Here is a 27943-nt window from a genome sequence, read left to right as displayed (position 1 = left end):
CCCCGGAGACTCGCAGGCTCAAGGGCAGTCTCCCTCGGTGTCTTTCCCTGTTTAACTGTCCCACCAGGACGCTCCTCCGCCCTCTCCTCCCCAGCAGCTCCTCACCCGCTCTCTGCACCAGGCCCTTCTGCTCCCCTGAGCCCCCGCAAGGATTTCATTTCCTACCAGCGTTCCGTTCCACTCCTCAGCGGCGAGCCCGAGCCCTGTGGCGCTCTCGCTCAGCCCGCGGTTGCCGCTCGCCCTGCCCGCCCCTTGCCCCCCGCAGCTCCGGGCCACCCTTCCCGCCACTGAACGCGACATCAAACCCTAACGCCACAGAACGGCTGGCCCGGGGCCGCCCCCCGCCCCCGACATGGCGTTAACGGCGCCCCCGCGGCCTGGCGCGGCCGCCCCGCTCCTGCTGCTGCTGCTGCTGCTGCTGCTGGGGGCGGCCGGTGAGCGGAGCCGCCGCAGGGGCGGCCGCGCTTTGCTGCCCCCTCGGGCCGGGCCTGCGAGCGGGTGGACGTGGCGGGAGCGGGAGGCTGCGCGGGTCGGGGAAGGCGCTCGCGAACCGCGCGGTCACCAGGCCACGCGTGTGCGCCAGGACCGCCGTGTTTCCCCTTCTCATCCCCGGTGTCTTCTCAAAGCTCTGGTGAACCCGCTTTATATCTTAGCGTCTCCCCTGGCTTATCTCCTGCTCTTTGACTCCTCTTCCCCTTCTGCTCGAGGCTCTCCACACACTTCTGTTTATTTAAATATTTCGTCAGAATCAGTCTGAAGAGCCTTTCTGCCAGGGCTCCTGTTTGCCTAGCCTCAGAGAAGTGGCCCTGCTGCTCCTGTTGGTACTGCCAGCGCTGCAGTCCACAGGCAGCTCCAGGCTTAGTGTTGTGGGGCTTCCAGCTATCGCTTCTCCTTCTTTCTCTTTTTTTTCCTTTTCTCCCTTCTCTCCCTCCCCGCCTTTTTAAGGTTTGCTTCTAGTTACTTCTGTTAGTTGCAAAGGAAATCCTGTGTTGCCTCTGAAAACCAGATGACAAGAAAAATGCCTGATAACACTTCTAAGTAATGCAGTAGTCAACAGGCTGCTGAGAATCTGGCCTGCAGTTTTGGAACACTGGGAGATGAGAAATCAAGGTGGAAACTTGTGCTTCTTTCTTCACTGACATTCAGCATACACTTTTCTTTCCTTTTTTTTTTTTGTATGAATTCTGCCTATTTCTATGTGTTTTAAAAATATTTTTCCCATTCAGAGTTTTCCAGCAGAATCCATGCTAACATTCTACATTTCTATATGCTAACATTTTCTTTGATTTGTGGGGTGATTTATACTTACCTGCTCAGCATACCCTGTCCTTTTTTTTTTAAGATAATATTCATAACCTTGTATAGACAGAACATTTGACTGAAAACATTGAGTTCTACCATTCCCTTCATCCTGATATCTTGTGAATGGAGCTCTTACACAGGAAAGAAGTATGTTTAGATACAGTATAACACGTATCCTTCTGTAAGTTATGTTATTACTTTCAATTAGACTCTTACCTAAAAAGGACCTAACTATAAGAATATAAAACACTGGAGTATTCTGTCTCCTGGGCTAGCTTTAGTCAATGCTTTAAATAACAGAAAAAAATATTTGTATGTATGTAGCTTTTTTTTGATGTTGATACTTAACATTAATTCATTTTGTGCACTTGATAACCAACTTTTAGAAAGGCAGCTGTAAAGCCTTGCCTTACATCAGTTCTATTTGAAGAGCTCTTCATGTTGGAGAGAGTTAATTTAGCGCTACTGGTTTTGTGCCTACTTTGAAACCTAAGCAAGGGGAGAAAAGGTGGAAGAGGGCATGCTTTGTGGATACATGTGTATTAATATCAGTGGATTTGGACATCTGGATTTTATTTTCAGTTGGCAAAAATACCAAATACTGAGCCTAATTAATAAAAGTTATTATAAGATTTACACTACTACAGGGGACAGGGAAAATAAAGGAAAGAAAACTGAGTCTTCCATCAGCAAATGTGAACTCTATTTTTATCTTTTTTTTTTTTTTTTTTAATAAGATGTTTTTCCTTCTTGGTGAGACTAGCCATAAACAAAGCAACAACCAAGCTTGTACTGAGCAGTCAACATTCAACAGCAGAGTGAATGTGTGGCTCTTGTTCATATGGGAAGATCTTATTTCTAGAATAAGCTTCATAGATTAACTGTGACCTTGTTAATTATTCTGCATAATATTAAAAATACTACAATTTATAAAAATAAAAATATATTGTTACAGATGTATACACAAACATATATAATATATACCTTCTTGTTGTATTTTTTTCTTTTTATCTTTTATAGTATGCTACTTTAATTTTTAAATCTATACTTAATTAACCTTCGATTCCCTGTCTATTATTTTCAGCGTTAGGAATATTTTGTAAATATTTGGAATATTTACATCATAGAAACATAATAATTACACGTGTAACACGATTTTTTGTTTGTGGTGCCCTTTGAAGATATAAGCTGCTATATATTTTTCATACAACTGCTTAATTTAAGTGCCTGTTTCAGAATATGTGATTTTTTTACTTTACATTTATCTTCATTAATATGAACAGTATTGTGTGACAAATTCTCAGGTTGCATAAGCTTTCTTAGTTCTTTATTATTTTAATGTTTTTTAATTAAATCATCTATTTCATGATGCCCTCAGTTGAATGGAGTTAAAAATTGCTATTTGAGGAGTTTGATCTATTATAAAAAATGCTGTTCAAAAACTACTTTTACTTTTTTGTACTGTCAGTATTAATTTAGAGTGTTTGACCATCTCATGTTCTGGGACTAAGTTGTAGGTAGTTCCTTTTATGAGGTATCACTGAGAAACCTGATAACCCTTCAAGGCTTATTTGTGTTTGAATGGAAAGGTGCCATATTTAATTGTCGTGAAACTGCTGCAGACTGAAACATCTAAATAGTAAAATAATTAGCTATCAAAAGCAAGGAGAGGACAAGGGTTTCTCTTTGTGGAGATAAATGTCCGTTCCTTTCTGGGTTGTTTTCCTGACTCTGTATCTTAAAGATTTTCAAATAACAGTTTTACATTAGACATGTTTTAGGAGAACTTCACAATCTTTGCCTTATTTTCTCCTAGATGATGTTACTGGATTGTTGTTTCATTAGATGTCTGGAATTGTGTCATTTCTGAAAGACAAGACCAAACCTCTGCTCACAAGGGTTAAAAACTGGAGAGGGGTATATGTATGTGTGTGTGTGTATGTGAGTGTGTGTTTACCATTAACCGTCCACGTAAACAACTTAATAAGTTATTAGTGACAAAAAGTATCATTATGGATTTGGCTTATTTTCATGCCAAGAACTTGATACATTTTGTCTTAACAGAAATTAAGAAACTCTGGGCGTGGTAGCGTGTTTTATTGTTGCAGTAGGACCTAAGGAGGTTAAATGGTTTAATATAATATAGGTTTAATATAATAAATATATATATATAGTAAATGTATGTTAAATAAGGTTTAATATTTATAATACAATACCTAAGTGCAAAAATTACTCGAAGTTCCTGCTAAGTGTTCTTGTGTGTCACCGATGACTCAAGAAACCAGTTGGTTTTAAGCGCAGGCCTTGCTGCTGAAGGAGAATTCACAGAGAAAAAAATCCTTAACTCAATAAGGGTGTTTCAGGCTTCTTTTAGTAGTCATGAAGTGAAACAGGTAATGCCATGAGAACAAAAGAAAACTGGGGAACATCTGATTGCACAAAGTGAGCAAGAAGGTTTGTAAACAGCACCGCCCATGAAATCTTGTTTTAGAAGTCGGGTTTTCTTGCTTGACTTCCACTGAGGTTATGTTACTCAGCAGAATTTTGAAACTCTTCTTTCTCCTCTTAAAAATATATTAATCATGTTATGCAAGCTGACATATTCACAGAATCATATGAAGAAGTAAAAAAAAAAAAAAAAAAAAAAAAAAAAAACCCTCTTAAGATCAAATTCATTAGCATTCGCATTTTGGTCTTTCTTTTACTTGGTTGCCTCTGTGTGTTTTAAGACCTCTATTTCCCTTGTCTCCCTGACAAATTTTACCAAAACAGATCAGTATTTCCAGAAGTTTTTTTGTATAGACATATAGCAAACTGAATTGTTCTATAAGAGTAGCTACAGGAGACAGGACGAAAAATACAATGTCTGTCAGAAATTACATAATAAAAAGTTATCTTGGTGGCTGCTTATGAAGAATTTAACTTTCTAATTTTTTTATGCCTTTGTAGTCGTGTGTATGCTTTCAGAATATCTCCTAGTCTTGCTAGAGAAAGAGTCCAGTATACAAGCCCATAAAGATAAAGTCAGTATCATATTTTCTTACTACTGATCAATAAGGTAGTAGGAGAGTAAGAAAGGCAAGTGAAAGCTGCAGGATAAAGAGTTAGGAAGAAATATCACTTAAGTTTCATTTAGGGCTTCATTTAGGGTAGAATTACTCTGCAGTTTTAAAGTACCTAGCATATCAGATGTCCCCCAGAAAACTAAAATCAAAGAAATTGGAATTGTGAATAAGTTTCTCATGCAGAAAAAAGTTAATATGGATGAAGGAGGAACACAACTATAATCTATCTAGACAAAAAGATATAGGAGCGGCTTCTCAAAAAAGGGCCTTTTCCTCTTCCTTGCCAAAACATGGGCTTATGTTTCTGATTTCAGAATACTAGATAAGTAAGGCTAACCAAAGGTTGTCTGTGTTTGTACCCAGTATAAAATACTTGAGCATTTTGAGGTATGCTACTGAATATTTTAAAATTGAATTTACACTGTATTTATAAGACAAGTAGCAAATACAGAGGGGTCAGCTCTTCAAAGCTCTGTGTGAAAACTCATCTCCACATTCATTTTCATATTACAATAACATATGAAAGTAATGGATACATATTTCTTGATACACCAATAGATCCTGGATTATATTCAGTGAAGACCTCAAACTTTTTTTTTTTTTTTTTCTCAAGTATTAGCCAAATAAACTGTAACTGTAAGAGTTACATTTTTTAATCAAACAGCACAGGTAGAAATCTAATGTCTTTGGCAGAAGGAAACTTGAATATCCTTCAGGTCCTTCTGGTGTCCATATATCCATGTTATAGTTTCTGTATTGCTCATATTGTCCAGCATTAGGTCTCAGTCATTTTTGATCATCCATTATCTACCTTTCTGTGGATTTACAGTACTGGTACCCATCAATCCTAATATTAAACCCTGATTGGTGAATGGCAGGTAACCATGAAAAATACAAAAAAAATTGGCTTAATTTCAATTTTATTTGCACTTGCAAAAAATACAACCCAAGAAGCGTATAAATAACTGCCTCAGTGGAAATCGGCTGTGACTTGGAGTTGTTTTGAGATTTGTACTTAATATGCATGGGACTGATTTCCTTATATTTCACATGTGTGAATGGGCAATTTTATCTTTCAGACTATTTCTAGGATGATTGCATTTTTACTTACTCTTTTCAAGGAGGCTTTTTTTGCTTGGACAATACTTTGACAGTAAATGCTATTAAAATTTCCCTTTTTGAAACTTAATTCAAAGAGAACCCTTTCACGTCTCCTGTAGCTAAAGCCGTCACCGCAAACTCCGGGTTTTATCCGCATACCTAATCTGGCAGCAAGTAGTCAACTTTTCAAGTGTTTGCATACAACTTAATACTGTCTACTTCTGGAGTCTGGAGCTCAGTTTAATTCCACGAAGGGGTAGCAGACCTGTTTTGAATTGCCGCTAGTCTCCTTCCGAGTTTTAAAGAGGATGTAATCCCCTCTTTTTTTCAGAACAGGAAGCATCTAACACATCACAAAACAGAAAGTCCAAATTACATATTTTTAGTATCACAGATACTAAATACTGAATATTTGAGACTAGAACTGATTTAAATTTATTTTTGATTGTTAAGTTTTTTAGTGTTGCACTACTTGTTTTTAAACGTGATTGACTTGTATTGATTAGCAGGAAGCTCTCAGTTCTTGGATAAGACTCAACTCACAAAGAAAGGAGATGCACACTTGAAACAAGAAGGTCTGATTAGAATGCACGACTCAGTGGCTCTCTCTGAACCCATGAAAATATCATCTATCCCAGATGTTCCACAAACACCTCATCAAATACTTGGAAAAGAAAACTCAACTGGTAAGCCAAATATTTCTTGAGAAACCTGATTATTCATTTATATTAATCTATGTCCTGACATTTATAGTTATTAATTATCTAGAGAGTTTTGTTTTTATCTTTTCCCCTCACGTTATTTCCTATGCAGTGATTGTATTTCTGTATTCCATGGAATTAGGGCTGCTAGATACATGACATGAGAAATGAAAGCTCTTTTTATGCATACATAGAAGTCAGCAAGGCCTGTATTTCACACAGAGGTCCACCCTGAAGTATTGACTGTCTCATAGTAGTGTCAACTGCCTCAGTATTCATTTTGATCTCCTGCTATAATTCAAGAATCTAATGGTTTTGCTTTTCCTTTTTAGTTCCAGTGTATGTTTCTCTTAGTAAAGGCTTAATTCTTAAATGCTTGACTGAAAAGCTGTTAAAGCAAGGAATAAACGATCCAGAGTATCAATGGGTTGGTCCCATTGGCTTGATAACTAAAGGTAATTATATTTTAAATATCTAACGCTAATTTAATGCATTCTGATTTACTCTTTGGTTTATACACACTTTTGTGCTACCATTTGCAAAAATAGAAGCAGTTTATAAAATGTCTTGTATTTGCAAGACAGAAGTGGATTGTAATGAAAAATAATAAATTCAGAAGAGAAACAGAAGGCTGTATATACCATTAAAATTATATAGCTTTAAAATTCTAATCCTGAAATTATGACTTAAAATCATTTTTTGGAGAATTGTGTTTTTATATATCAAAAGGAAACGCATGCTCATTTGAATGGCTTGACATGATGCCATGCCAGCAACAAGGACTTCAGATTTTACATATAAACTTGTTAAAAAAGGGTAGAACTTTTGTGATTACTTCTCCCTGAATTGGACTGTGTTTAGCTAGAAGGAAGTTAAGGATTTGAAGTCGGTTCCCTGCATTAATGTAATGCTTATGGTTGTAAGACTTCTGAGAGAAGATCAGTGTCAATTTGATTCGGAAGAAAAAAAGTAGATAATAGAAGATGTTTTCAAAGTTATGTTAACTTTATGTACTTTATGTTATGAGAGAGATCAGAGCGGAAATGACGCAAAGGAACCAAAGGAAGAAAACCAGAGAAAAGAAAGAAGGGGAAAAAAAAACATAAACTATAGAAATAATATGTGCCCTGCAAAGCTTTGCATTTTCTGTCTCAGCAAAGACTGCTAAGTATAACATTTCAAATTTAGTGAGGAAAGATTTATGATTTGTCATGATGCTAGGTATCTAACGAAGCAGGAGGCATGTCCTCAAAATATATGGGTCCATCCTCCTCCTATGCCCCAAAATGAGCAGTTATCAGGTTTTGTTTGTTTTTCTCTTTCAGCCCCTTCCAACAGTTTGGAAACTGACAGTAGATCAGAAAATGAGACTGGATCACATTTTTTTCCCTTGGGCAGCTAAACCCTACTTCTGTGCCGTTTTAAGGAATTAAATTTATTTAATTAAATTTTAGGGAATTAAATTAATGCTGGCCACCTTCATTACGTGCACACTCACACGAAGAGAGAAACAAATCAATTCAGTGCTTTGGAAACTCATAGAACAAACATTATGTTCTTAAACATTTAGTTTGTAAGAGTTTATTAACAAAAAATGTTACTTTGTTGTGTTATTTATTTTATAGCATCTCAAATATCTATTTCTAGACTCAGGAAGACTTGTTTTAACAGCAGACTACCTGGAGTTCTATAACGTTCAAGCAAGTGATACTGGAAGCTATACCTGTAAAGTTACCTATGTACACAATGGTAAACATGAGATGACACAAGTGCATTTTATGATCTATGGCAAGTGAAGTTTAATTGTGCTGCTTTTTGACTTATTCTAGTATTATTATTTTCAGTACTTACCTCAGGATTGTTTGATAATAGCGTATTGGAAAGAAATCCTTATACATAACTACTGTATACATGTATACTTTAAAAAACTTCCTAGGAAAAATATAATGAAATTATATATAGATATTATGTTTGCTGTTTGTACAGTTACTTGGTTATGTTACTTAGAACAAAACATTTTTATGAGTATAGCTCATTCTGTCCAGTAAAAAATCAAATGATTATGAAGGCTAAAGTCACAAAGGACTATAGTTGCCCAATTGTCCTTTAAATGCTTATGTATAGCACTAAGTTCTTCAAAATTCCAGTTAAAATTCCCTTTCTAGATACAGTTTTGAAAATAATACATAGGAAGTTGTCATATATTCGATGTTAGAGGTACAGGCTGTTTTCAGCTGCTAAGTTCACAAGTTAAAGGTGTTTATATATTCAGAGCACATGCACCTTTTTCCCCCCTGAGGTCCTTCATGTCATGTGTGCTTCCTAAAAAGCATTCAAAAGTGACATGCCCGGCCATCTACTACAGAATCACACTCTTCAGACAATTCTGGATACTTCATGAAGGGCATTTACAGGAAAAGGTAAACTTATTTCAAACAAGAGCGCCTAATCAAGCCTATGCAGACTTGATCTTGAGAACAAAATGAAACAAGAGTTTGAACTGGAAGATGCATAAAAATAGCTAGCTTTTAAAAGAATTAGGAAAAAAAAAAGTCCCTTCCAAACTGAGAGCGGTTCAAGTAGTAATGAAAATGATGCTGTGGTGCCACCTACAGGATATCTGAGGGGTATACAGCCTTGGCTGCTCTTTTTAATCTATCCTTTGTTTTTAATATGAGGTAGGGTTGAAGTTCTGTTTTAAAACCACAGGATCATGATCTGCTCCTCAGCTTATCAAATACATCTTTCCAAGACTGTACTTTTGAATTAATTGCAAGAAAGTTATATTCCTTTTAGGAATTTTAGTTTACTGGCTCTAGCAAATACAGCTCTGGGCCAAAAAGATGCTATGATTTGTGGACTACTCTTAGTTACAGCCCATAGGACTTGAAAGTATTAAGCATTTTTATAGGACTGTTATCACATACAAGATATTATGGTAAAATTCTGTGAATAGCCACATTTTAAAAGTGCAAAGTAAGAGAGGAGACTAGCAAATAGGTTAGCATATATAGCATTTATTTCTCTAGCTGCTCAAAGCTGTAAAATGTATCCATGGAAAACTTTGACATATTAAAATTAACTAATATTATTAAGATATAGTAAAGTAATATTTTAAAGTTTATTGCAGAATGCACTAAAACTTTATTAAGGATGCATGCGCTAAGAATAAATGTTTCCACTGTGGTCTGGTAGGAAACACCTGCTCTGCTGCACAACATTACTGGCTGCAAGAATCTGCTTTTTAGAATTCGAAAGTATTAAGCATTTTTAAAGGACCCTTATCACATCCAAGGTATAACCTTACATCATCAAAGCAAGAAAGATCACAGTAATAATAACACTGAGGCTTCACACAGGGCTTCTGTACCAAAAGCGTCTTGATTGAGTAATAGTGTTGTGACAGGTTCAAAGAGAATTTCTGAGTCCCTGACCCTTTCCCACATTCTTGTTGTTTGCCTGCGAAGTTTTTTAAACGCTTGCCAAGAGAAATTTCTCTCCATGACCATGGCATGTGTAGGACTAGATTTCAACCGCACCCTTGCATTTTTGAGTACTCAAGCAAAAATCTTTCTTGGAACAACTAAATGCATCCTGATTATGTTTCCTGTTGAGGAAATACACCATGCGTTGCTCAGTAGATCAGCTCCCATCTGACTAGACAGGCATTCCTAGAACATATTATTTCTTATTCCACACTGGATAATTAAATTACACCAGATGAGTCATACTAAAAATGCTTATTTCTCTCGATGGGCTATGCAGGAAGCAGAGGTAGCTTATTCAGCCATAGACATCTATGGTTTGAACACTTAAAAAGAACGTAGGTTAACCCAACATCAGGTTCAGTTGTATCACTAGAAAAGACTCAACGATAAAAGAAAAAAAAAGTTAATTTCAGATTTTCAAATGGCCACTGTTATGAAAGAAAAGTAACAGACAAAATAATGAAATAGTAGAATTGTGTTAGCTCTTTCAGCATCACAGCTAACCTGGCAGACTTGTAACTTAGCTCCTGGCATGTTCCATGTTGGGCCTGCCCTGATAATTAGCACTGCTGCAAATTTTTGCAGTTGTTAGCAAAGCTGCTTCTGACTTCCTAGCATAATTCTGAGACCTGCCTGCTTGAGCTTGTTGGTGATGGTATATCCTAAGCATCACACATTGATAAAGGAAATGAGATTATTGCCATTTCTTTCATTGGCCTTGTTAATAAACATTATGTTATATTTCTCTGACTTTTTCTGCCTGCTCAGTTTCTCCCATCGTAACCTTCTGAACCTAGATAGAAAATATTTCATACACTGGTGGTATACAGTTTGGTGATATAATTACGCTATAGAAACAGTAATTTCAATGAGTTTCATTTAAGAACTAAACACGGGTGAGACTGGGATTGAGTGCGTAGAGTCACATACCTCTCTATTTACTCCGTTCCTACCATGATAGCAATTAGTTGTGAAACAATGAAAACAGACTATGTACAATACAGAACAAGAAAGCAGGCATTCAAAATACTTGTATTGGAGTGCTTTAAGTACAGTATGAATAGCTAGCTAGGTTGAGGCAAATACTGGATGCAAAAGAGTTCAGATAGCTACGGGATTTTTTTTTTTTTGCAGTGTATCATAAGCCAGGGAGAAGCCTACATCTGGCATCAGAATTCAAAACAGGAAGTTGTGAAACCAGCACAGTTGTTTCCTTTGAAAAACGACTGCTAGAAGACTTGAAGAAATTAATTCATGACTTGCAGTGTGGAATTCAGCAGTGGAATGTGCAATGCCATGCAGCCACGGATTCAATAGCAGCTCTAACACACAAGCTTACTTTCCAGTTTGTAGGTAAGATTGATATTTTTCTTTTATTTTTCTCAAATTACTTCCAAAGGACACAGAAAAAGAGCTGCTGTTGTAATAAAACATTTATATACACACCCCTGGGCACCCAGGTGAAAACACAGAGCTCATGTTTTGGGTACATGGGGAATATCCAATTTTTATAATGTAAAATCAGCCTCATGTAAGTTAAATAGAGAACGCAGTTGTACTTTCAGCAGAGTACCATGTCTTCTGAAAGCGAGATCAAAAACATTTATGTTTCTAAAGATTAGATTTCTCGAAGTGCCATAAAAATCACGTGGCTGAAGTTTTCTTGTAATTCTTAAGTTTTGCGCAAGAGATGTAGGGCAGCAGAAGAATTAAGGATCCAGGATGTCTTAAACTATACTAAAAGCATTCAGTGATCAAAGACACACAATCTTCCGCATTGCTTGGCAGAGTTAAAACCTAAGTTACATTATCTTCATGACTTCTAATCTGACAGTTAAACTGAGCTGAAATACCTCTGTAGTTTTGAGCTGTATACTTGCATTTCTTACAATCTTACGGTCTTGTGTGAGCTCTTAAAGCTATAGTTCATTGATACTATAGGTCCAGCAAAATATTACAGCCATAAAATACTAAATGTTGACCTTGAGTTTACACTGCCAGTTCAAATTTGTTAAAAAAGAAGACACCCACCAGCTGACAGATTAACAACACATGCTCAGAACATGTATTTATGATAAAGCAGATGATAGCATCAGTTTTCTTGCAGCCAGTATAAAAGCTAGGCAGCCTAAATACTGTACGTTGTCTTCTGGCCAGATCTGGAGAACCTAGTCACGTGCCTGTTTCTGATCTGGATTATGTGAACACTCAGCTGCGCTCGGTAGCACACAGATCTGCAGTTAGTCATAAAGGAACCACAGCCTCACTGGCAGCAGCTCCATTCCTACAAGGAATTATGGGCTGCAAATATTTCAACTTGCTTTCCTGTGCCAGAGGAACTTCTGCTGGTTGCTTTTTTTCTTTCTACTTCACAGAGTGTTGTTGGGAGTTACCTGACTGCTGTGAGCACTCAGGAGCTGCTGTTATTACCCTGCGCTGCAGGAACAGTATTGCTGCGAGCTCAGAGGAAAAGCAGCTGCCACTGAGGGATGCGCTTTAGAATGCAGCCCTCGGAGGTGCAGTTTAAAGATCTCTTTTTAAGCTTTTTGCAGATTCCAGAAGGTGTCAGGACTTACAGATGGACAGCACTGTATATAAGTTACTTAGCAAACAAAACAATGTCCATTCCACATCCTTGGTTGCCTTTTGTATTTGAAAACCAAAGTTATAGTAGTAGCCTTAAAAAATCAAACTTATACTCTAGCAAAATACTTTTTTAATATTAGAATACAAATTTCCCTGCTTGTTCCCTTTTAAATGGAATTTCAGTTTTCCACTTATAAAAAAAAGACAACTCAGTATGAGCATTTAAGTTTTTCTTTTCAGCAGCAGCATCAGTCATGATCACAAAGCAAGACAGCATGTACTGTATGTGTCTATTGCATATAGCCATGTGATATGTTTCCTGATCTCACAAAGGTGGGGAACAAATAAGAATACCTATGGGACTGAACAGAACCTGCAAACTGATTGGTGATCTATTTTTCATCTGTAATTATTCTGAACATAAATTGTTTCTTAATGTAACAGCCCTTTATCCTTTTTAATATGTGTATTAACTGAAGATCTCTTTTGGTTAATTTTCAGTTTTTCCTTTTGCATTGGCATTTACAGAGCCTTGTGAAAGTTCAGACTGCGAAAATTCCTCCAACTGTGTCAAAAAGGTGCAATTATAAATAATATGAAAATATTTGTTTAGAAATTTGATCTCTCTATACATTTTTATCCTTATGTCATTGTATTAAAAGCCTGTATAGTTAAGGAATCGTGCATGCAAGAATAAATGTCATAGAGAATTGTATGTTTATTACAACAAGAAATAACAATACTTTAGAGATCAGTAATGATGTGATGAACACCATTACAGCTGGATTTAAGAGATATTCATCAGAAGCACCAATAACTGAATAAGTATGGAGATGGAGGTGGCACTGCTTTTGTAGCACTGAATTCTCAGATTATTTTGAAGATCTGTTGCTGAATCTCTCTGTAAACTAAAAAGTAACTCTTGTTACTTTTCTGCCTGTTATCTTTCTGGTCTCTTCCTTACCTATCAAACCTAAAAACAGTTATGGTTACAGTGTCATTTCCAATTCTGTCATACATTTTAACTACGCAGTTTGTTCTCACTGGAACATTACTGGTTTTATATATTAACTTCTCAAACTCGGTGCAGCCTGTTACGTATTATTTATGTTTTCCATACCCTCCACTCTGCTGGGCAAGACAGCAACATGGTGGTTTTTTGAAAAGAAATAGACTGCAACTGGACCAACAAATGCACTCAAATGTAGGATGACATCTGGGCACATTTTCTGCTTTCCACTGAATGCCTGGCTAGTGCTGCAGTTGTTACATAGATTGTTTGGTACAGCTGCTGCCCTTCTCATAAAATAACCGAGGTGGGAAGGGAGCTCTGAAGGTCACCCCTACTCAGAGCAGGTCCATGTGGGGGAGGTTGCCCTGGGTATTGAACAGTTGAGTTCTGAATCTTCAAGGATGGAGATTCCAAAACCTCCCTGGGTCTCCCCCTTACAGTGCTGACTGCTGTAATGGTGATTTTCTTTTTTAAAACTTGTATCTAATTGGAATCTGTCACACTCCCATTTCTGCCCATGACCTCTGTCCTGTCACTCTGCAACTCCACGAGGAGTCTGTTTCCAACCTCTCCATACTCTCCCATTGGATAGTTGAAGACATCAATAATATCCCCTGTTCAACTTCTCTTAAAGCTAAACAAGCCTATTTCTGTCAGCCTCTCCTCCTATGTCACTGGAGCCTCTCGTCTCCTCCACCCCTAAATCATGTTGCTGGCCTCCACTGGACTCTCTTTGGTTTGTCACTTGTCTTTCTTGCCCTGCAGAGCCTCATACTGGACAATTCTCCAGTCTTAGAAATGATAAATATAAGAAAGATGCACTTTGTTCAGCCACGTAGCTACACACTCACTAACACAGCCCACATGCAGTTGGGCTCCTTTGCCAGAAGGGCCTGCCACTGACCTAGGGTCAGTTTGTCCACCTGGACACCCTGTTGCCCCCCGATATTTCATTGCCAAGCAGCTTTCTACCTGTGGCACTCAGCCTGTGCAGCTCCATCAGTTCCACGCATGCCGTGCAGAACTCAGCCAGGGCGAGGACATACCACAGCTCCTATGACATTATTCCTCCATCGTTTATATTAATCTCATACCAGTTGGTACCTAGTTGCTTTCATCTGAAAAAGAAAAGCAGAGCATATTCTCAGCTCACCTAACACCTCAGCTGATTTCACATGAAGTTTTGAAAATATACCTGCTGATGCCATTTTGCAATCCCCAGTTGAAGACCTCCATTTCCTGTGTAAGCTTTGCCTCTAGCTAACCAGGCCAATTACTTATGCACATTCGTAAATCTGAAAGCCAGTCCAAGGGTAGTTATGAGTTTATATTGGTCTAGCTGAGCATACTAGTAAATGCAGTTGTAGCCCAGTGCACGTGGGAGAAGAGAATCATATACCAGTATAGACAGGATAAGTAAAACTGTAACAGTAGAACAGGGAAAACTAGGGGGGCAAGAACAGATCTCTTAAAACCCTTGCAGTAGAGGCTGATTTTTTCATCCACAACCTCTAAAGATCCTATATTCTTAAAAGGCTGTATTCCATGTTACAGTTTTATTTAGTTTAGCTCTCACTGTGCTGCAAGTCTGGGAAGAGCTTCCCTGCTGCTTCCCGTGCTCTTCCAAGAAAGCAGCAACACATATTTGTCAGCAAGGTGATAAAAGGTGACATCCATGGGATCAGAACTACATCTGCCCCCTAACAGTTCTATTCCTCTTTTTACTCACCTCTTTTCACTCACCTCCTGTAGAATTTCTCTTTCAATAATCACAATGCTGGCTTCTCATGGCTCTTTCTGTCCTGCTGCTGTGTCATTGTTTTAATCACTGTCATTGGTTTCTCCGCTGTTAGGCATATACCAAGATTCAGCAGTATTTGAGAGTGCAGAGATCCAACGATCAGCAGATGCATTATATTCCTGGAAGCCTTACAAGTTGGATGACAGACCACTGCAAGCCAGGATTTGGTAAAAACGTAAGCAGGGATGTGTGCATAGGATGTTGCGGTAAGTGTGAGGAATTTGTTTCCAAACAGCTATCTAATTACTGTTGTCAGGAGAAACTACCTTCCTCCTGGTTAGCAAATGGAAAACATCAAGCTAGCATGATGTTTTAATGCTAACAGGAGGCTGTAATGAAGCAGATGATGGCAAACTTTCCATCCCAAGATACTTAAAATTCCCCCAGGGCATTTAAAAATTAGGTAACAAACAGAGTTTATCTAACACATATGAAGACCCTGGCACAGATGGCATAAGCTGCATCATGTATATAATTCATTTACACAATCTCTGCACAGATTGCTGTCCATCATACCACCAGCAGTTATTTTGACATGATTTGTTTTATGTCTACTGGGAGGTTTCAAATGTGGTCTTGGTATGTTAAAGAATTATTTTATCCTGCTGAAGCCCCAAACTAACTCACTCACTGAAAAAAAAGAATACATTCGAACTGGATTCTAAGCAGGCCAAAGAGTACATTCCACGTGCATCCAAGGAATATATCTTGTTGAAATTATTTTTATCTTGGCAACAGCAACATTTGAGTGGTGTCACATCAGTGTGGATAACGACCCAGCAAATGCTTGGTCAAATGGACCCTGTCAACTGGACCTGCGTGCTACAGAAGTCACTGGTGTGCAAAGCAGGACTCAGCATCTCTGAGTAGAAGCACCCAGTCATGCTACAGTTTTCAAAAGACAGTAAAAATGGAAAAAAAAAAAAAACCCCAAACTTTAGAAGTTGTGATTCTATTTACAGTTGAAGCTGTGCTAGAAAAGCAAGTGGGTAAGATAGTCCTGAAGAATGTGCTTGTCATGAGGGAATTGACCTGTGATCACAAGTTAAAATATAGAAGTCACACTATTGCCCTGACTGCCTGAATGGAATAATATATTGCAGGATTGTTGAGCTAAAAAAGTCTGGATTCTTTGCTAAAATAAACTGTTGGTATCAACCAAGTATTGATAATATTAAAGCTATAATAATATCTAATGCTTATATAAGTTTAAGATGAATGTAAATCAGTAAGGAAACATTTAAAGTATTCAGTGGTATGTCTAAAAAATATAAATTACAGGCAGTTAAAATATATTTACAGGAAATGCATAACAAAATTGCTAAAAGCACAGATCATTATAGATTTTGCTAAGCAGTGTTTTATTATCTCCCTTCCCCGGTCCTCCAAACTGTGTTGAATGTGAACAAGCCTTGATGGAAAACAACTGCTATGACTCTAGTGATAGAAGAACATTAACTTTACCTACTGAGTCCTGGTGAAAGAGCTGTAATTTTAAGAATTTTATAGCAGTTGGTAGGAAATGAAGCTGATTGATTGATAAGAGCCAGTAGTAAAAATCTGGCCATATCTTAGTTTCATTGAGTGTGACAGCCAAGAAGGCCTGTGGGGAAAACAGAAAGCTGCTACTGCAGGATCCGCACAAAAGCTGTGTGGGCAGGCAAACACACGTGCACACGGTTCAGCAGAAACACAGCCTTTTCAGGGTTTTGGAAATCAGCAGAGAAAAAAAAGCTAGCACTCTTTCCTCAGAAAGGTCAGCTGCAATGCAGGGAACTCATTGAAGTATGTTTAGTAACATATCTTGGAAAATTTAGCGCATTTTTTTTTGGAACATAAGTCCAACTCTTTTGTGCTTTCTGGCACTTTTTTTTTTTTTCCCAAAGCAGTTTAGGTGATCACGTTTCAACCACAGACTGTTCTCAACCAGTCTGTAGCACTGGCAATGATTCTACGATTTAGTTACACACAAGCGTAGGGAAAAACTATGCAGGCCTATCTTGCTACGCAACGTGTTATTCCTTGAACAAATAGTTTTCCATTGTCTAGCTCTGCTAAGAATGGAACGGAAAATGAAAACAAACCTTATCAAATACAAACAAATTTGTAATGTTTATACTGTGAAAAAAAATGATGCTTATATCAGTTTTTCCTACAGCACTGAAATACATTATCCAGGAAAATTATATAAATAGAAGTTTATCAAAAGTCAGATAGAAGAGTGATGTGAACAGAAAAAAAAAAAAAAGATTCTAAATTTCTACAAGCTATAAGAAACACTTTTTTTCTTCTGATTTTATTTTGTACCCAGACCAAAGTTTCTTCACTGAAGGAATCTGTGCTTTTGAAATTAGCACCTTGATCTTTTTGCTGATTATAAATGAGCATGTGATGTGCACATGTACATATACATGTAGGATATAGGTATATACATATCACATGCTCCTATGTATATGTTTTCTGAAGACCACGCTAGCAATAGTTACCACTATGACTCTGCTACCTAACTGCGAAGGGAAATTGTTTCCTTTAAAGCCCGTTTAAAAATCTTCGAGATGTCATTTTAGAAAATATAACATAACTCAGGTTTGACATGCTAGAGATTGTAAACTGCCATTTCTTCAAAATAAGCGTAAGACTTCTATCTTCTATTGTCATCATCTTCCACTTAATACAACAAAATATAAAATATAATAAACATATATTTTATTTAAGAGTATTATCATTTCATTAATCTACGGGTTCATCCTCACAACACCCTTCCTTCTCAACTAAGTGTAATTGAGTTTTAGAATCAGTCTTCAAGACAGTGGAAATCAAATTTGCTCTGAACCGCAAGTTATTATTCAGTATTATCCTACAATTCAAAGTCAGACCCTGGAGGTCTTTCTTGAAGTAGATTTGCTGAATTTTCTAAAGTAAGAACCAAGTAAAAAGTGACAACAAATTTCAGCATTTTGCATAACATCATAAATAATTTGTACCAGAGTGTTTGATTCAACAGTCTTTTCCTATAGCTAGTGTGACTCAGGTCACCAGAATTACACTAGCGCAATCCCAATTTAGGAAACACATATCCAAATCTATAATCAGTATAATTTCATTTTTAAAGTCTACATTTTATTATGGTTCTATTCTTATAGTGGTTTCCTTTTTTTTCCCACAGTAACATGCCCACCTGGTAGATTTAGTACTGAGTATAAAACTGTGTGCGCTCTCTGTCCACTTGGATCTTACAATGAAAAATACGGGCAAACTGCATGCAAAAGCTGTCCAAAGCAACATACTACTAATAGAAAAGGAGCCAAAAGGGCAAGTGACTGTTACAGTAAGTTAGACAATAAGAATGATAAGAGAATGAATTAACAATTATAGAAGTAGCTTAAATTCTACTGAAGTTTTTTTTTTTTTTCAATTTTTATTGTAAAAGAATATGGGATTGGGAGGTGTAGTTGGTGTCTTCCCACAGTATCATGGAACAGATTTATTGTGGGTAATCAATCCATTTCTATGCTTAGACCTATTTCCTTTTGATCCTTTGCATGTAAGGCATATACTCAAGAACAAAAAAACAGTCTGAAAAAATATGAAAAGCAGAAAAATCAGAATAGTGATTTGCACATAGTGATTAACAGGAAGGGCCATGCCAGAAGGGTTCTCCTCCACAACAGAGGAGGAAAAAAAAAACAAAAATAAACCCAAAACACAAACCCCTGATTTCTAAGCAACTTGGAAATAAACGAAGCCCAAAAGTGAAACCATGGGGGTGGTATAGACAAAAATACTTCCCAGTTAAATTTTCAAAAGTTTCTGTGAACGTCTGAGCCCTTTTCTGTGCTCATCTGTGCTGAGCATGGGGGCCCAGAGAGAGCGGAGGCAGCTGCCGGCCCAGCTCCACATTCTGTCACTCACCAGAATCTCTGTCTTTTTCAGGAATTCTGCAAATCTGGGTAGTTTTCTTGATTATCCCTACTGGAGTCATCCTTATCATACTGACATCGTGGCTGTAAGAACATTTGTGGCATTTTTTTAAATTGCATGTAATACAACTATCATGCACACCTATAATTTTACATTATAATATTATTTCTATATACCTCTATATTTCTATATTTCTATGCTAGCAGATAGGATGCCTGTGCATCCTTCACTGACAATGTATGAAAGAAACCTTTCCAAATGAATCTGACATTGGACTATAGAATCAGGCAAGAGCACACAAAACAACAGTTCCTGTAAGATTTTTTCCCTGCATCCAGTGCATGTTGGTGCTCTGTAATTTACAGACTAAAAAACAGTGTGTGGGGGCTGGAACAGGAGAATGCTACAGTAATTCAGGTCTTTGGCTCAGGGTACAGCCCCTCAGTGCAGTAGAGGATATGCCCAAGCACACTAAGAATAGCAGTCTGTGTCTTGAACCCAGAAGTCAAATATCTTTTGTGTCAGAATAAATTTGAAGACATTTATTTTATTTTTTTTTTAAAAAAGAAAAAGAAAATCAAACTATTTTCTGCAACAATTGGATCAATCTTCATTATTATTTTCAAGAGGATTTAGCTGAAAATTCTGCTTACTCTCTAAAAGTTTGCCAGATACAAGATACCTCTAAAAACACAGTTGGACTTCTTTTCATTGAAAGGCTTATAGGCAGATGAGCTGTCTGTGACTACCTAGTCCTTCATGAAACTCCTGAAATCTTCAGAATGAGACAGGTGATAGTAGCTAAGATGCTTTTCCCCCTGCTTTTCTCCTAAAGGCACTGTATAGACTAGAGGTTTTACTGGAAACCCTGTGAGTAAGGTCCTCAGTTCAAGCAAAAATTAAGAGCATAGGGATTTCATATTAAAAATAATTGAAGAATAGATAAATAAGCAGAAGTAAGGTGTAACACACTAAAGAATACACCTGACAGAAGACTGAATGAAAGTTAAAAACTGCTTTCAGATAGAAAGTTACAAATATTGTCTTCATTCTGGTAATCCTAGCATCTCTTCTTATTCATCTGTTCTTCAATTATTTTTTAGCATTTTTTTTTCTAGTAAAGCTACAAGTATGCAGTGCTTCTGCTGTGATGGGAATGCATAAGGAAGCAGTGCTGAATGTAACATGCTGAAGTGTATATAAAAGGCTTAGAACTGTTCAATTTATGCCACAAAGCGGCATTAGAAACTTGATCAAAAGACAGAAAATACTTTTCCCCGGGGATTATTTAGAAGTGTAAAGAAAAAATCTTTCCCCATTACAGCAGTGTGTTGTTCTCCAAGCTGTCTTTAAATCTAATGAAAAGTGTTAATTAGTGGCTACAGGACACAATCACCTCCCTGAAGCTGCTGGCAATGCTCTGCCTGATGCAGCCCACCTTTGCCACAACTTTTGCCCACCACTGGCTGCTCCTGCTCTGCTGTCAGTCCATCAGGACCTCCCCACCTCCCTCATTCCCAGGGCTTCTTTTCTGCAAAGCTACTTTTCCCACCAAATCAGCCTCCAGGCCACCAGGGAGACTTTGGAGAATTTGGTACTTCATTAGCACAGGAACTACTTACATCACAGAATGGGACTTTTGTTTCTTTGTTCTTGTTCTTAGATGGTGTAGCTAGGGTAGTGGTACCCTTCATTCCCCAAAGTTGCTCGACATAGTTTTTATGCTTCAAAATGGCTCATAACTCAGGACAGCGATTGTGTAGGTAGGTTCTCCTGGAGGAAAGCAGCAGCAGCAACAAAACAAAGAAAAACTGCAATGCCCAAGTATGCTTGGGTAAAAGGAGGAGAGAGAGACAGTGTGATACTGGGGACGGATAGACAGATACACATATCTAGCTCTGTGAATGCATTTTAATGTATATTTACTGCTGCTGCTACAATGCAGAAGTTAATTAAAAAATGGATTTGCACTGAGCACTACTAACCACCCCAGTGCAGAATCTGTGAGTGGAAGAGCAGTAGGAAACGTGCACCATCCATCAGCGCTGGTGAGAAGGGGTATCCAGTGCCCGTGCAGCCAGAGACAGGGCAGCAGGGCCCTGCGCCACGAGCCCAGGCCCTAACGAGAGCTCTCGCCCCCAGGCTCACGCAGCCGGGCTGCAGGAGGCGCCTGGCAGCCCGGTACGTCGAAGCAGAGCCGGAACTGAAAACTAAGGTGAAAACCTTTGCAAATATCGCAACCGATGCCGAGATCCAAGCGCAAAGACGGAAACTGAGGAGCCCTGCTAGAAGTGACAGAAAGCGGCATTTGCCAAAACACAAGGGTGACTATTTCCATGAAGAATCTCGAAGATTATTAAGTAATGTCACAGTTACAGAAGCATCAACACCCCTCAGCTCAGATCGCTCCCTTAACTACGGTTGGCCAAACGAAGCAGAAAGCAGCTTTGAGGAAGGTGCTTCACAGACTACTATGGGAGAAGAATAAAATTATTCTGTTTTAAAAAGCAGGTCTGATTACTGGACATTTGTTAATACAATGAATTGGATTTTTTTTTAGGGGTTCAAAGAATATATAACAGTATAGTTCTGACCATCTATTGGAAAAGCTACAGTTTTTCCTCTTTAAATATTTTACTATTGTCCTTTAGGTAAAGACTCCTTCAAAATGTGTAGCATTAATCTGTTTCTGAAAATGACTGTTGCTGTTGAAGAAGGCAGAAGGATAAGTTCAATGCAGTTCAGTTTTGTAGCAGTAACGACCTAAATCCAGACGTGCTTAAAATATATGCCACTGTTTCTAAATACAAGTACTTTGAGAATAATAGACTACTTTAAGATTTTTTTTTCCCCTACTATCACTGTAGAGTTTAAATAGAAGACAAAGAACATACTGATGCTATGTTATGCCCACAGAAGAATATTTCTTTCTCGTGATTTAAATTAGAATTATATCCAAGCAGAGAGCATTAAAGTATATTTTAAAGACTTGAATATATTTATTGTAAAAAAGATGGTCTAAAAGGGGAAGCATTCATTATTTTATCATTTTGAAAAAAATGATATATAAATGAAGGCTAACAGTGTTCGTAAGAAAATCTGAAAATGATTCAGTAGTCAAAACTTTCAAAGTATTGTATCTAAAATGAGATTTTCAATGCACATACCCTCTAGACCTTTCCATTTAGCAGCATTTGTGTTGAACACTTTACAAACAAGAAAGTTTTTGGTTTATTGATGTTCATCAATGTTTCATCAATGGTCAATGTAATCTCATCTGCTTTACATACATCATACCAATTATACAAAGTCAGTCTTAAATAATGCAAATGTTGATTGCATCAGATCTTTGTAGAATTGATCATCTTCAAATATAATAGGAAGAGATTTCAGCTCCATAACATAAATCACCACATATGAGGTTTCATTTAGTATTTCAGTGCTAAGGAAAAAGTACCCTTCTTCCTACAGTGTTGTGCAGCACAGAAACCTTTTAGGTCTTGGAAACACTCAAGGAGGGGGTTTGTTTTTAAAATTTGACTCTTCCGAGAACTTACGGCCTAGAAAAGAGTGAGAGAAGGGATCCAAAAGAGGCAGCAAGAATGGTGAGAGATGTCTTTGCCAAATCAAAGTTGTGGATGCCTATAACCATACAAGAAGGGTCAAAAAAAGATTTCTTCTTTTTTATTAAAATAAAAGCTTTAATACTTTTGCATTGAGAAGAATTAGCAGAAAATAATTGCTACAGACATGCTACAGTAATATATATGTTCAAAGAGTTTTCAGTGCTTTCTTTCATAGTTCAGCATTTTGGCAAAAATAAGTTTTTTGTATATACTTCAAACGTTGGTTATAATACTGATATAAAATACTTCATGTTGACTAGGGTCAGGTGCATAAAATACAATAAGTAATAAAACATACTGTTTGTATAGACATTTAAACATATTTAAAGAATAAATTTCATTAGATAACATGCAAATACTGCAATATTTAAAATGACACTTAAATATAGATACTGAGATTCTTTATAATTTTGCATCCAATAAGAGATTCTGAAATGTACAAAACAATAAAAATGAATGAATTTCTTCACTGAAGTAAGGTACTAGTATAAAGCTTGATTGTCATTTTACAAGCATTGAGCCCAATGTCCTGCAAATCTTCACTAGTCCAAGTGAAGATATTTACCCAAGGGGGCTTTACCAAAATAGGCCCAGAGCTATCAACTTTTCTTCATAATAAAATATGAAAGTATATTTACATGAGAATAAACTCTTAAATTTTTGGTAAGGTAATTAAATAGCAGCAATTTGTTCCTTCCACAAATGGTGTTTCAAATAGGTGCATGATGTTTCATCTGAATAACACAAAACTTAACTTTTCAGTAAACTCAATACACTATTTGTTCATTGCTGAAAAAACCTGTTGTGTCCCTCCTTGCAAAGATCATAAACTCATAACGTCAGACTCTTCCAGGTTATTTTTATGGTTACAAGACCAGTGGAAAACAATTTAATTGTGCTTAAAAAAGCACCCGACTACCGATGAATAGAAGAATCATCTTTCGCATTATTGCAAATACTCTTAGTTCTTCACTGAAAGATACATGAGATTTTTGGGAATCTGACATTTTTCTTGATTCAATGCAGATGTCAATACTTCAGAATGTCCTTCACAATTTAAAAAAAAAAATCAATATTTATGCACATTTTCTAACCAGTTATGTATAATATATTAATGTTAACAAGGGCAATAAAAGGCTTATGAGTAGGGAGCGCAGGACAGGCATCACTGTAACAGAAGGAGAAGAAATGCTAAGTGAAACTTGTACTTGCGATGCAATCAGTGCGGAGAGCGGCACGTGAGATGCTAATGTCGGACTGTCTGAATTTATCAGTGACTCTATTTTTTCTGCTTCTTTATTGCAGGCTTCAATCTAAGAAAGAAAGAAAAAGTTACTTCTCACCATGTCAAATTTTAACAAAAAATGTTAGCAAATAGCAAAATTTAGGAAGGAATATATGAATTATTCCAGTCAGAACCTAAAATTTATCAGTGTTTTGGAGCAGTCCTTAGAAGTCACTGAAACTAAGCATAGACTTTTGTACTATGAGAGCTATCGCTGAAACCCAGAGCAGTAGCAAAAGGGAAAAGAATGGAGCTCCTTTCAAATTACCATGGATGACGTGCTTCAAATGTTGATGCTAAAAAGCTCACAGTAAGTTATAAGTAGAAGCAAATATCTTTCAGACTGAGGATTTTGTCTCTGACCTAAATATTGCCTTGACATCTTCAGTTGTGGAAAATCAAGATTTTCTAATTATTGGGATTTTTCTTCCAAATCAGGGAAAAAAAAAGAAAAAAAAAATCTTTTCATGGGAAAGAAATAGAAGAATGGAAAAAATAGCAAGACCTGAGCAAACACAGTAAGTTTTGCTGTTAAAGAAAGAGAAAGAATTTGAGTTCAAGTTATATCTAACAGGGTTGTTCCAGTAGCAGGTGGGGAGGGGGGGAATAGATAAGCAAATAAACTCTATTTCCTTGACTGCCTTAGTGTGATACTGCAACTCACGAGGTTTTTGGCAGTGATTCTATCAAATCATATTATACTACGCGTGTGTGTGTGTGTATATATATATAAAATATAAAAAATTATACACACACATGCTATACCTAGCCTATCCCAGAACTAATAGACTACACAGAATTAGACTATATAAATGAAAAGGAAATGGGAAGCAGCTTTTAATAGAAACCAAACAGCAAGGAAATGAAACTGTCTGAATTCTGTTTGTATTGTAAAAGGATAAGAGAGAAACTGTGGGCATGTTTTCTCTTCCTTTTCTTCTCAAAGCCAAATCCTTTAAAGTACACCAATATAAAAGTTAATAGAATGAACCAGACACAGCACCTAACCCCCAAAGGGGCTTCATTATAAAATGCTGTCAATAGGGAAAACATGACTTTCAGAAAAAAATCTAAAATGTCAAAGAGTTGTTTCCTTCTTAAAAATGACGTTTTCTTCCCTTATCTTTCACAGTCTTTATAAGCAGAAACTAAATATGTAGCAAGAGTTCCAGGATAACAAAAAATGTAGTACGTAGCCCAAACTTTGTTCTTATTGCTCCTAGAATACCAATATTAAAAACGTTGACCTGCATTTATTGGATTATGTTTAGAGGTAGTACTATCAGCTTTATGTGCTTGCTTGCTAGCATGAAATAGCTATCATACTTCCTTTTTAAGGTCAGTGTCAGTCAATTATAAGTGCATATATAGCAATAATAAGTAAGTATACTACTGAATGACATAAGTATACTACTGAATGACATAAGTATATATTCATCAGCTTACATTTGCTGCTATTTTAGACACGCAAATTTAAAGGCTCTACCTCTATTCCTTTTAAAATTAAAAAGATATTATTTCATCGCTGGCGTTAGCTATCCAGCTTATAATTGTTTCTCTTTGCTCTGCCTAGAGGCTCCTTCAGCTCATCCTTCTAACTACCCACATTAGAAGCCTCTTACCAAAGGAGCAGGATGCTCAAAACACCTTCTACCTTCCCTAACATTAGTATTTGGATACAGGTCACTCAGCACATAGCAAAACATCCAATTTTACTGTTTTCAATACAGTAGTTTTGAAGTGAAGCACACACAAATAAAATGATAATAGTCTACCTGCAATGGTTTAGGGTTCTGATCCACAGGAATGATGAGAATCACGATTTCAGATTCTATACTTAAGTATCCAAACACATCACACTGTGGCACTGAAACATGCAGGCGGATTTTTTCAAGTATGTCAAGTACAGTTATTGGCTTTTTATTTGTCACCTGGAAGAAAAGAACGAACTTCATGGATTGTGTGATATTAGGCAAAATTACATTTCTCTTTAGTTTTAACAACTTGATAATGTGCTAGAAATTAGCTTTAACGATTAAGCTACTCAACCCTAAACTACAGTGAGCAAATGTGGAATGGAGAGAGGAGGAAAAAAAAAGGGGGAAAAAAAAGAAATCAATATCTTCTTAAAACAATTATGTCTTTGGTGCGTGCAGCCCTCACCCTCATGACTGGTGTGTATATTTAGCCTGTGCCTCTGAATAATCTAACAAGTTGTGCCACAGCTGCTGAACTTCCATGCTGCGAAACCACCAGGGGAGACAGAGCAACCTGCCACCTGGCACTGCTTCTCCTGCTTCCGAGTCCATGCATGCCAGAAATTACCGGAAATGAAGAGTAGCAAATCGAGCGTCCTGTGGACACACGTATGTCTACATACATGAACATGTGACATTTTAAGAGCACCACTTAACCAGAAGGCAAAGAATTTTCTCTTAAAATTCTAGTCTCTGACACGCAAATTGATGAAGATAACTCAGTCTGTTTAAGGCCTTTCCCATAGCCCCCTGCAGAGAAAAGCAGGTATTGCCCTTATGAGAGTCTGCAAGTCCAGCCGGTGTGTGAAGCGTCAGTTCCTCATATGGGAGCTGAAAACTCCACTTGGAGCCTAGTTGAACAAGTTCCTATTCAGCCTGGGTGAATCTCCAAGCAAGGTATTCAGAAGTTCAACAGGCAGCAACGCACCCCTGTAATACCCCTCTCCCATCTGATATTGCCTGGCACTGCCTTCTGGTGCCATACGCTAAAAATGGCCTTGAGGAAACTCTGAAAGAAACACACCATTCAAATATATAAATCACATAATTATTACGAATAATGAGTAAAAACATGGGGAATGAATAGGGACTACCAGTGACAAGCTCGCAACAATGACTTAGTGTATATATTTGAATGACAACAGGAGAAATGCGCAACTATCACATGACATGGGATGCAAGTGGCTACATTCCCAGTGCATATTCCTACATAACAAAAATTCTGTTGGGGAAGTTTATATCTCCTCAGACTTTCTGACCTAGTTACTGGTTTAGAAAACTGTTTTTACTAGAAAGTAACAAGAAACAAGATGCCGGAGTCTGATGAAGGCCTTTTCTGCACTCGTAAAGTCCCGTGAACAATAAAAAAATTATGAAAGACACCTAAGTACTAGGAAAAAGCTTCCTGAAATAGGAGAAGCAGAAAAGCAAGGAAAATATTGAAATGGCAGCCTCTGTGAATTCTTCTCGAATTCTCAGAGCAAGCAGATCTGAGGCTTCCAGGCTATGAGATCAACAGCTCATAGTGACTATTCACATCTACTCCCACACCTCACTCACCAGTAAAAATGTTATCTTGGAGTTATCTTTTATTTTTGGTTTGAAACAATTTGTGCACTCGGAGAACATGAGCTCTGTCATTTCTAGCATTTAGTTGATGGCCAAAGTAGGTAACAGTTGCTAAATTTGGATGAAGGCTTTGTATTGTTTTGAGACACAAAAACAACAGAGAGTCACCAGGACTCTCAATAAAGCAACTAATGATACCCTTAAATCCAGGTATTCTTTAAGTGACAAGAGAGCAACTTGGTTACCACCAACTACTTGAAGAAGAGTAAGCCCCTGCAAAATATCTAGAAAGACAGTAACTCTTTCACAGCCACATGACATAAGCCAGGAACTGAAAAGCTGTAGAGTTTACTCTTGGAGACCTACCTTTAAAGATGACAACTGCAGACATTCTAGGATGGAACCCTGACAATGACAGACTGGTGGAAAAAAAGGGCAAATAAATCAGTGCGCACACACACAAAGTCTTCAAGAGGAATCACTAGTAGGATGCGAACCAGCAGTGCACCTTGAAGATAACAAAGGCCAGCCATGTGCTGGGCTGCAATAGCAAGAACCTATTCAGCAGGATTTGATTACTGCCCTTTTACTTAGGGCCCCTGAGGCCACATCTGAAGTACCGTGTCCAGTATGAGAGATTTGCTGACAAATTGGACATTCCAGCAGAGTTCAGGTTGTGGAATCTTTCATTCTTGGAGATTTTCAAAGCTTGACTCGCCAAACTGATCC

The 27943-nt window shown here is 37.5% G+C and overlaps 2 protein-coding genes across 2 annotated transcripts in view; one reads left to right on the top strand and one right to left on the bottom strand.

The window, feature by feature from the left end:
* Positions 1 to 352: 352 nt before the first annotated feature.
* LOC104565001 (zona pellucida-binding protein 1-like) lies at positions 353 to 21465 on the top strand. The gene is made up of 10 exons (XM_088533375.1): positions 353 to 434; positions 5975 to 6154; positions 6502 to 6624; positions 7817 to 7957; positions 10792 to 11010; positions 12745 to 12821; positions 15109 to 15262; positions 18223 to 18384; positions 18990 to 19062; positions 21120 to 21465. Exons 1-10 carry the CDS (start codon positions 353 to 355, stop codon positions 21463 to 21465), a joined length of 1557 nt encoding a protein of 518 aa, XP_088389501.1.
* Positions 21466 to 23665: 2200 nt separating this feature from the next.
* The window catches only part of LOC104565000 (reversion-inducing cysteine-rich protein with Kazal motifs), a 49056-nt gene continuing 44778 nt past the window's right edge, over positions 23666 to 27943 (bottom strand). Inside the window, exons 20-21 of the mRNA XM_088533362.1 lie at positions 25664 to 25819; positions 23666 to 23916 (exon numbers count right to left, since the gene is read on the bottom strand). Of these exons, the coding sequence (XP_088389488.1) occupies positions 23701 to 23916; positions 25664 to 25819 (372 nt within the window). The 3' untranslated portion in view covers positions 23666 to 23700. The remainder of the gene's footprint in view (positions 23917 to 25663; positions 25820 to 27943) is intronic.

This window comes from Tinamus guttatus, unplaced genomic scaffold (assembly GCF_059628265.1).
Source record: "Tinamus guttatus ecotype Peru unplaced genomic scaffold, ASM5962826v1 Tinamus_guttatus_pri_ptg000497l, whole genome shotgun sequence".
NCBI lineage: Eukaryota > Metazoa > Chordata > Aves > Tinamiformes > Tinamidae > Tinamus > Tinamus guttatus.
Note: the sequence above shows the minus strand (reverse complement) of the source record. Positions and strands in the feature narration are given on the sequence as shown.